The sequence below is a fragment of the Nothoprocta perdicaria genome, unplaced genomic scaffold (assembly GCF_003342845.1).
Source record: "Nothoprocta perdicaria isolate Ctin4 unplaced genomic scaffold, notPer1 scaffold_89, whole genome shotgun sequence".
Lineage (NCBI taxonomy): Eukaryota > Metazoa > Chordata > Aves > Tinamiformes > Tinamidae > Nothoprocta > Nothoprocta perdicaria.
Genome location: NW_020456187.1, coordinates 974,631 through 985,761, shown reverse-complemented (window position 1 = coordinate 985,761; position 11,131 = coordinate 974,631). Strand labels below are relative to the sequence as shown.

The following is an 11,131-nucleotide window of genomic DNA, read 5'->3' as shown; positions in this document are numbered from 1 at the left end:
AAAAAAAAGGGATAAAAAAGGAAAAAATCAACAATTCAACACCTCTCCCTTCTACGTTCCGATGGGCAAGAGTTATTGCTGGAAGAGGCAAGCACTGATAACTTAAAACTGAGGATGAAAGAGCTGATTCATATTCCCAGACCTGGAAGGGATCTGCTGCTCCTTGTATATAGAGAAAAAATAAACAGTGGGGGCAGAGGCAGCTTCCAAACAGGTTGCTAGGTCGGGCCTGGCTTGCAGCCCAGGTTCCAATCTGTGATTCTTCTGCATTCCCTCAAGTTCTTGCACAATCCATCAGTGGTGATGCTCTGACCTACAGCTGTGCAAATGCGTGTTTATTTTCTCCACTTGTTATTAAGCCCTTCAGAAGATGAGAGACAGCACAATGCAAAAAAAAAAAAAAAAAAAAAACCAAAACATTTGTTTAATATTATTATTGCTGCGATTTATTATTCCTATTAGAAATAAAAGCTAGGGCCGCAGATTAGCATGTTACTATGAGGCAGGTTGACTAGATGCTTTATTAAGGTGTCCTTTCACTACACTGAAGTGAGAGCTGAAATTTTCTTGCCAAATAAATGGTTTTATGCTTGTTTTTATCAAATGCTTAAAAAGATGGAAAAGAGTTGAAGATAAGTGAAATACGTTCCGTGTTTTTGCATTTATCAGTCACTTTGATCAAGATAGATTGACCACATGTCAGATTAAAAGTAACAAATTTGCAACAGGACTCAGAGTTGTTCTCCTCTAGGCTGTTGATTCAAATCTGCCCAAGATCAAAGGGGTCAAAAACTATTACCACTTGATGGCTGTTCAGTGTGTGGAAATTAAATTCCTCCAGTTCTCAGTTGTGAAGCATCCATGCCTCAGAAAAAAAACATAAAAATAACTGGTTCTGAATATCACTTTCACTGACTACCTCTTTAGTCAAAGTTTCCGTGAATCGAGGCCATGCAGCAATGTAGCCAGATCTTGCACACTTGCTATATGTCTCAGAAATCAAAGCACACATCTTAAAGCTTAGGTGAAAAAGAGAGTAGGATAAAGAACATATGGGCTAACTTGATCTCTTCTTTTTTTCCAGTAAATTTTCATCTCTATATAAAGAAAGAACAACATGATCCTCACATTTGAGAAAACACAAGTCAATTGCAAAGACCTCCTTTTTTTTTTTCTTGAAATACAAAAAAAAAATCAGTCAGTCTCCTGTTCTTCCACATTCGAGGCTGATAACAATGAAAGTTGACTGCCCAAGTCTGGAGTCAGGAAGACTGATTGCAAAGCATTAGAAGAAGCTGCACCTGTTGCATTGACCAAAATGCAGATTCAATTCCTAGAATCTCACCCTGCAGTCACAAATATGGATTTTTTTTTCTGATTGCAGGGTTGCACATGCCCATATATGCACAGAGCTGCTATAATTCCCATATAGTAAAAACACAGTCTGATACATACCAGCCTCTGCAAAAATCTGGTCTGCCTTGGGACACGTCGCGCAACCTGCAAAGAGTTAAGGGAGTTAATGGAGCCTAGTCAACTCACAGGCAGATTTGTCATTTGTTTACATCCAGGCATAGGTTTGTGTGACTGATTACCCATGGCCAGGTTCAAGCGTTCCTCTGGTTAAAATTAAAACCTAAATCTCCTTCTACATTAACAGACCCACTGATCAAAGCTCAGTGCTGGAATGTGGCTCTTGCAGGCAAGAAGGTGCTTACTCCCTTGCAGTCTTTTATAGAGGTACCCAAGGACTTTTTGCCATTATCTTTCCTCGGTTGCAGGACATACGTCCCACAATAAGAAGACCTGTTAAATGGCCCACAGGGCAAGTAGTGAGTAAGTTGGTTTTACTAGGAAAAATATATCTGATCCACATGCCTCTGTCTTCTTTAGGAAAGGAAAACTGGAAGCTTGCCATGGGCCAGACGAACTGTCTTCAAAAGCCAGATATAGCCTGTCAAACCAAGGCGGGACTCTCTTTCTTAGATCATTTATGTTTTAGGATCTCATCAGGTTTTGCAATTAACCAGCCCACTGCTGGAGAAACTAAGGCTAGCGATTGTTTAATTTGCTCATCAAGTGTCATGAAGGGCTTTCTACAGCCTCAGACAAGTAAAATCCAAAGCCCATCCCCCTAACTCTGTCTTGGGCTCTTCTCACACTTTTTCCATGAAAGAGCACTCAGAACCTCATCATAGGTTACAGACACTGGGCAGGAACAGGGTTGAGCACATTGTAAGCCCCCTTATTAAAGACTGTCCTTAGCTCAGCACGTTGTGAATGAGCATGAGCAGAAACAGGGTCCCACCCATGCAGACAGAAAGCACCCAAGCAATGAGGTTCAGCAAGCATGACTCCATTCTGCTGCAAGTGTTGACCTGCTTCAAGAAAGGACTTGTGTAAACTAGTGTAACAACTTCAGCGTTATTGATGCTACCTCAACAGGAACTCTGTTGCCTATAAACTCTCCACAAGTATGCTGGGTTTGCTGCAGGGACCAAGAAACACAAGTTAGGCTAAATAAATAAATAAATAAATAAATAAATAAATAAATAAATAAATAAATAAATAAATAAATGAAGGGGGCCATAAAAATTTAGCAACAGATTGAACAGATGAAACAAAGCGTTTCACCTACAAGAACCCAATTACATTAATTGTATTGCCTTTCTTGTCTCTGACTTCATTGCTTCTGGTGTAAGTCCAATTTTAACAAAATCTGCATATCCATGCCTCACCTCCCTCTCCCCACCCCCCAAAAAAAAGAAAAACAGGAGAATATTAGTGTATGCTAATGTGAGAAGCCAAGTGACTTTTTAAAATGTTGGTAAAACCTGAGGGAGCAGATGAATGTAATGACAATTTTTTACCCAATTTGCCCTTTCTGTTTATTTATACTAAAATAATAGGACTCCGTGCCAAAGAGATGATTTTATGTCTGTTTATATCATGCACTGCAAAGCTCAGGAAAGCCCAGTGGAGAAATTAAACAGCCTGTTCTGTTAGAAACTTTAAGATTTCCATCTTCATTACTTCAGCCAATATCTGTAGCTGAGGAAAAGCAGCTTTTCCCTAAGGAAATTTTCTGTGGAAGAAAATACTTTGCTGAGAAAGGTTTRGAAGAAACTTCCTACCTAGGTATTTACTACTACTAAAGCACCTCAGGAGACTGCTACAAGAAGTTACCTCGTCTCCATCATAGTAAATTCTTAAGAACAAGCCAGCCAAACATCTGTTAAGATGATTCTACCTGGAGCAGAGGCAATGATTAGATCAGTGCTCCTTAGTATTTTTTAACTAGAAGGTTCCCTTTTGCAACAAATCCACCTAGTATCTTGCACACTACAATCACAGTGGTTTTTACTRACCAGTGAAACTGGCCATTTAGTCACCAATTTTATCCTCACAGCATCACCACACACTCAGATTGTTTGCTGATTCGCATATGGCTTGGTTCCTTCAAGAGCTACCTTCTGTAGTCTTGAGGACAAATAGTAGACATTGGGCAGTAGCTGAGGACCTCTAGATATGAATATTCTGTTTGTTATACTCCATGACTACCGTCAAAGCATTACTGTGAGGTTTATGATACCGATGATCCATCCGAGTACTTCAAACCAGGTAGCTTCACTAGTAACATCTAATGAAACAATTTCTTAGTTCCCACTGATGTGTGGCTTTAAATCTTCCACTTCTTAGGTACCCATTAAAACACAATAAATGCTAGTAACAACCCCACTGATAATTTAGAGTCTTATCACAGCATACCTAGAAAAAGTTGGGCAGTAGCAACCTAGATACCTTTAAAGAGCTGTCCAGAACCCCTTCTAGTTCAATAACCAGCTACCATGTTGTCTACCTTAGCAGAATTGTCATGCAATGAATGAATAAATAATCAACACTCATTGCAAGTACTCGAATCTTGTAAATACGAGCATCTTTGCTCACCTTTGTGTAGGAAGGTCATCCAAGGATCTTACAGTTAAACAAAGTCTTGTATGCTCTTCAGGGTTAGAGATTTGTTTATATGGGGTGTGATGTGTTGACCTAGGAAACATCTGTCTCCTCTTAACTTGCTTCATGTGTTCAGTGAGAGGGTAAGCAGACGTCTTTTCCCAGATCTGGCTATCCCAGTGGGCTAGGTCACAACCTCTATTTATGTATCACAGCTTTTCTGTTGGAAACTACTGCTGCCACTGATCTGAAACAACACGGCTGCTATAAAAGCTACATCATTTGGCCCAGAAAGATCAGGTAGGTTATTTCAGCACTATTAAACACTTCCTTGAGTTTCTCAGCTGATTTTTTACCCTGAAGCAGATGTGTGAACACTCCCAACTACCACTCCACTGGCAGGGCAGTGATGGAAATATTCTCTTCCTTTAGGACTGCTGGGTTCCGGAAGGCAACGATAGCATATGGCTAAATTCCTCATCAGGAAATATGTTTTAAGCAGGATCAGCAATGAGGTTGGGGTCAGCACAGGGGAAAAAGTTGGGCACGTCCAGAGATTCTTCCCATTCTAAAATGGGTTGGATGAGTGACTAAATGACTAACTCTGAGAGGTACAGATACATGTGAACAGGCCTCCTCAAACTTGCCTTGTGGGCATTTCATAGAACAAATCTCTAGAGAGAAATCAGTCCACTTCACTGTGGCCTATTTCTGAAAATTTTGGCAGGGATATTTATGATTTCCCTGCCCTGAATGTGAACCTGAAAACCTGAAACACAAAGAGATTAAAGGAGTGATCAAGTTTCAGGAAGAGGCACTCCAGCAAGGCACAGATCCTCCATAGGYCCTGTGTCCCATCTCCCAGGCTCACATGGGTGTCTCAAGTACTACAGCATCTCAGATCTGATGAAATTTAGGTAACTGAGTCATATGATATTGACCACTTGTGGGTAAACCACCTTCTCAGAGTCACATAGGAGGTCCATAAAWGGCCTGTAGGACAAATCTAAAGCTGGAAATTTAAATCACTCCCAAATTACCACAGAAACTTTCTTCTTTACTTGCAAAAAGATCATTCTCCTGTCAGCTCTCTATCTAAGTCACACAATTAAACAATATGATAGTCATCACTGGAATGCGTCAAACTTATTTTCTTCTCCTCTGATCAAGAGGCATTTTATGAGCTGAAATCCATTGGGTTCATTTCATCCAGCATAAGTTAAAGATGTAATTCAAGTTCTGCAGAACTGAGACCATCGCATTACAAACAGCAGAAAAACTTTCCTCCAAGACTGAAGCACGCAGAATTACTCAGTCTGGCCTGCAGCCAGAATATTACATTAACTGCCTTGTCCCTGCAAAATGCCTTGTTAACGCAGCTATAGGGATGTCAGCACTAAAGCCATCCAGGGGCAGCATCGCCCTTGCCAGCATCGCAGCATGCCGGTGCTTTCCCAGGTTAGCACCTTGAGCAAGGGAGTTTYTCATTAATAGCTGCTTCCCCACGGAGGGGATCTGCCATGGAGCAGCAACTCCTTCCTCGGCCTTGGGGAACATGGTGCAGCACACTGCAGATATGGGTGCAAGCAAGCACATCAGACACACTCTAGCCTCCCAAAGAGGTGGTTGAGATGCYGCTGAGCCCTGAAGAAGGTGAATTTCCCCCAGAAATTTTGGAAGAGAGGAGCAACCACACCATAGCTTTCTGCAGACAGCCTTCGCTGCCAGCTGTAAAAGCCTGGGTTAGAGGAGATTGGTAATTAAGCAGAAGCAGCAAGAGGCTAAAGGAGGCAGGACAGGACACTCCCAGGGGAACAATACTTTGACGTGGACATTGATCTGTCACCGGAGATGGGTAACAAATTAAATGCATTTTCCTAGGGGGTAACACAGGTTGTCTGGGGAGAAGGAGCTACTTTCACACCACCATTGATGCAAAGCACTGCTGAGCACCCATGCAAAGAGCTCTCTGGCCAGCTGCTCTCAATTAACCCCCTGTCAATTAGCGGGGAACGAGCCAGCCGGGGCCACCAGCTGCRTAGCGATCGCCTCCAAACTTACTTGCTCGGCGAAGCTGTAATCAGCCATGAGCTTCTCCTCCAGGTACCTCGCGAGCAGCTCTGAGTCGGGCTGCCCCGTGGAGGCAGGGAGAGCCCCACAGAGCCATAGCCAGAAGATCATGGTGCTGCGGAGGAGCGTGCGAGAGGAAAGCAGCAGTGAGAGCGAGCGCCGCAGCTGCTGCTGGCGGCAGGCTGCACGGCTGACAGCAGACGAGCTGCCCCCACCCTCCTCTCCTCCTTCCCATCCCCGGACCGGCCCCTTTTCCCTCTCCGGGCTGACGATCCAGCGCTCCCAGGGGTGCCCCTCACCGTGGCTCCCTGCACCATGCCTGGCCACACCGCATACCTCAGTGTGTTGGACRCCAGGTCATCCCCGGGCAGCCCTCCTGACCCACCCTTGGGTCACTTATTGCCACCTGTCCCCAGATTYGTAAAGGGTAATGGCCAGGGTAGACATTTCCTCTGGCAGCAGGGCCCCGCTAGCCCCTCTGGGGGCCACTGGAGCCTCTTGGGTTGGGGACAGCCATGACGTCCCCTCCATTCACATAAACAAGCTTTGCAGCACYGCGGGGAATACAGGAAGGGCAAGTGCAGCCCTGTGGCAGACCCGGCACCTCCTCCTCCTCCCTGCTCCGGTGAGGCCTGTTTTTATGTCAAAAGCTGCCCCCGGGGCCTGCTTCCCAGAGGAGCAGGGCAGGGCTCCCTCTCCGCCTCTCCTGCCCTTGGCACTGGGCCTGGCACATCCCTGCTACAGCGCCCTGTGTCTCTGCCTTTCCGTGCCAGTCGTTTCCAACCCACCATGGCCCAAGACACCCCCTTGGCTTTTGTTAACATTAGCACCAGCTTCTCARCCTCACAGATTTTCTCTCTAGTCCTGCTGTGAGGTGTAAGCACGGCCCAGGGCCACTGGAGCATGTTCTTCTGGACAGACACACATCCAGCCAGATGTCACGCACAGAAAATATCCATCCTCTGAGAGCATCTGTCCTAGGAGCATTGTGTCCTCTGAATCTAGCAACTGAACACTAAAAAAGTGCTTCCTACGGGCCCCAGAAGACCCAAAAAATGAGATGAAGAGCAGGTTTCTGCTGGGAGATGGTCAAGGCATTACCCTCAGCTTCTCACCAGGTTGAGGGGAGGCAAGGAATGGGCTCAAGTGAGGTTCAAGTTGAATTTCAAAATAATGATTCAGGCTGAGACCTGGTTTAAGGAAGGAAAATAAAACAAYGATTTGATGTGTATTTGGCACAGGAGTAGGGGGAGAAGTAGGGCTGTAATCCTCTATGTCCTCACTGACATTAGAGCAGACTGCTCATAAGCCTGCTATCTTGTCCATGTTTTAGTAACAAAGGGCCAAAGGGAAGAGAGAATTAGAGTCTTGTGCCTCTCCAGCATATGCTTATCACAGAATCACAGAAGAGTTGAGGTTGGAAGGGACCTATATGTGGAAAGTGACAGGCATTTAAAATGATACAGTAGGATGGCTGTCCTAGTGCTCCTCCTAGTGCTCGGAAGACCGAGGGGAAACTGAAGCATCCCCACAAAAGCAAGTTAAAACTTCCCTGTTGACCATAGATGTAATAGGAAGACCTGGATGTGAAGGAGAGATGTTTGCTAGTCTGAAATGACCAGTAGAGGGTCAGGAAGCATTGTGGGACTCTTCTCAAAGACTAAGATTTCTTCCATCAGCTATCACTGTGTCTAAGATCAGCATTTATTTTGTTTCCATAATCACAGTACTTTTCCCATTGAATAAGTGAGAAGCTGAGTCCCAGAGTAAATTCGAATAGGGAGACAGTGCACAGACAGTGCAAAGATAATGCTGTAGAACTGATCCTAAGCACATCTGGTGAAAGTGGGATCAGTAAACCAAAATAGAGGGTTAGAGCAGGCAAGGGGTTACCCATCCCATGAAGAAACCACTTGGAAAAGCATTGCCTAAAGCAGTGAGGAGCATCCAACTCTATTCATGCTCTCAGCAAGAGTATGTAAGGACACAGCACTCAGCTAAGATCAAGGTGTGTTTTAACATGATCCAGATGCAGTTGGGTTTGGTGTGTGAATATTAAGCCTCAGGTCATAATTATTCACATTATTATCTCTCCTCCCTCCTTAGAATATAGTCTCCTGATTTAAGGTGTAACATGATAGTCACAGATCTGGGAATGCCATTAGAGACAGATAAGTAATTACTTATCTGTTATTCACATTAGGCATGTTCAATGCTGACTTTTGCTGACTTGGCAAAATCAGCAGCTGTTCTTTGAGTGGGAGTGATCAAATTAAATTGCTTGGTATGCTTGCAGCCTGCATGAGCAGAGACATTTGAGAAAGACCTGACCTAACAGCTAAGCATTCACATGCATTTCACCAGGACTCATCATGCTGTGTCTAGGAATTGTGCTCTGCCAACACACAAGCACATGCAGAGTTTGGTGATGCTCTGCTTTCACGCTTGTTTTCCTCTTCAAAGCTAACAGGTAGCACTCATTTTCTTCACTTTCAGTATGCTGCTTTAAGTAAACCAACTGTAAGGAATGTTGAAATTGGCACTTTCTAGCCCAAGAGCAAGTATTTCCAACCTTCTAACTGAAACTGTGAGAACCGCATCAGAGCAACATTTGGCCATGACCTCCATGTGATGGCTGTATGAATTTGTAACTTAAAGGTTTCCAGTTCTCTATTTTTCTAGGTAGAYTTATTTCACCATTAGTACTGCTTTCTGCAGGAGTTTCCCTGGTCAGTGCTGTTCTGTCTTTTGATGGAGATCTAGCTGATGCTGCTTTGGATCCAACAGGTCACCCGACTTTTTGGTCAGCTAAATCACAACAGTCTAGGGGCTTGATTCTTCCGGCCACACAGACACAACGAATGCCACTTAAGATATCCTTGAGTGCCCTGTCTCCAGCAGTGTTTGGACCTGACAGTCCAGAGAGGTAGGAGTTCTCTGTATATCCCATATCATGTGTTTTGGGTATCTTAGAACATCTCAGCTGACTGTAGGTATGTGAGTGTGGGCAGCTGAGTAGAGCCTTAACTGTTCACTGACTGTAACAGAAGACCAAACAGCCAGCCCACATAAATTCATCTACATAAAATGCCCATTTAAAAGTGTGAACTAGTAACTAAATCTAACCTAAGTGTTAAGAGACCATACAATTTATTAGCATTCACGGTCAGTGATTTGATTTGAATCTTGCCTCTGTAACCTTTCGGCAAGATTCCCGAAAGGTTACAGAGGCATAGACATAGATAAATGTAAGGAGATAAAAWTAATTATGCTGAAATTGGGGGAATTTCATTAAATGTTTTCTCTCAGACATTAACCTAATCAATCTCTTCTGAAACATCCAGATGAGACCTGATGGTCCCTGGTTCTGATGCCATGTAGTAGGTTTTCCTGATAGAGCTTCCCTGAAGTTCAGGTGGCTACAGTTCCCTCTGCCACAGTCAGCTGCGTGTGCCACAGCCCAGTAGAACATCCCAGAACTCCAAAATATAGTATTGCTCTGATTTGGCATGAAAATCCAAAATATGCCAGAAATCTTTGCCAATGTGTTTTGATGATGGGGAAATCTGAGTCTGCTTGGGAGACTCTCCTGAAGCTCAATCATGAATGAAGTGACAAACCACAAAACACCTTAGCACAACCATGTCCTCCCCGTGAAATTTTAGGAAAATTCACCCACTCCCATAGCAAATGATAACACGTAGCACTCTCCCTGAGCATCTTCAGCACGTATTCCCCTTTATAGTCTCAGCACTTTCACATTAAGAAATTTCAGGGTTTTGTATTGTATTGCACAGTATGTTTTAGCAGTTTGCGCCATCTAGTGGTCACACTAACTTCCCGAGCTTCTTATTTTTATCTTAAAAAAAAAAAAAAAAAAAAAATTTGCAATTTAGGGAAGAAGAATTAAATTAAAACGCTGGGAAATTAGTGTGTAAATAACAATATGTTCCACAGTAACTTCTGCATCTCTTCAGAGCACTAGTGATTACCTTTCAGGTTCAGAGTCCCAGATATTTCCAGGCCAGGCTTTTCAGGGGAAAAAATATAATTTAATGAAAAATAAAGTATTTGAGGACTACTAAATAAATAAAAAACATGTCCTGGTCAGGATATACCGTAGCTGCAAATAGCTGGAGACTAGAGAGCTACTTGGAAAGGTCCGTTTGCATTTGCCCCAGGTGCTATATTCTTTCCTAAGCACCTTTTGCAAGTCGCATGTGGTGCTAAGTGGAAAAGTCACTCATCGTTCTGCTCGGGTTCCTCTGGATGCAGTTCCAGGTCTCAGAGATAAAACCTGAGAAATAATCAGCTTTGAGAATGAAGGAAAAATGTGTAAAAGCAGACAGGTGCTGCTGAAGTCTTTGACCAAAAAAATTTACATCAAACTGTAACATGACATACCATAAGATAACACAAGATTAAGATAAGACAGGATGAGGTAACAAAACACCACATAACAAAACATGACATAGCCTTGTCTGCCATTCTGTCCCATGATCCACTTTTAGTTTTCAGTCTTTCTCTTTGAGGTTGTTCAGATGTCTTAAAATTTCCTCATTTTCCTAGATGAGTAAGAGTTGATCCTCAAATAGAATCACAGAATCACAGAATGGCTGAGGTTGGAAGGTACCTCTAGATATCATCTAGTCCAACTCCTTGCTCAAGCAGGGACATCTAGAGCACATGGCACCGGGCAGCATCCAGGTAGGTTTTGAAAATCTGCTGAGGAGACTCCACAACCTCCCCAGGCAGCCTGTTCCAAGGCTCTATCACCCTCACAGTAAAGCAGTTCTTCCTCACATGCAGATGGAACTTTTGAGATATTTTTGCCAGGGACTTATTTCATCGCTTCTTTTCCTTGCTTGCCTTGCTGGCTGTCTTGATCAAAATACAAAAAGAGGCAGAGGCCAATGTAGCTTCAAAAGCACCTGGGAGCCTCACAACACACCTTTGAAAATATCACCAGATGTTCTTACATGACTGACTTCGAAAAAACTAGAGCTATCTCACTACCATCTATGGTTCTTTTTCAAACAAAGTGGAAAAAAAGGGTATTTGTGTGGGTCAGGATCCAGCCCAGAGACCTCTGCCAACCACTGTAAGG

General features: G+C 43.6%; 1 protein-coding gene across 1 annotated transcript in view; it reads right to left on the bottom strand.

Annotated features, from left to right (window-relative positions):
- Positions 1–6,135, bottom strand: part of ITIH5 (inter-alpha-trypsin inhibitor heavy chain family member 5) — a 47,673-nt gene extending 41,538 nt beyond the window's left edge. Inside the window, exons 1-2 of the mRNA XM_026052441.1 lie at positions 6,016–6,135; positions 1,456–1,500 (exon numbers count right to left, since the gene is read on the bottom strand). Coding sequence (XP_025908226.1) covers positions 1,456–1,500; positions 6,016–6,135 — 165 coding nt within the window. The remainder of the gene's footprint in view (positions 1–1,455; positions 1,501–6,015) is intronic.
- Between the last annotated feature and the right edge of the window lie 4,996 nt (positions 6,136–11,131).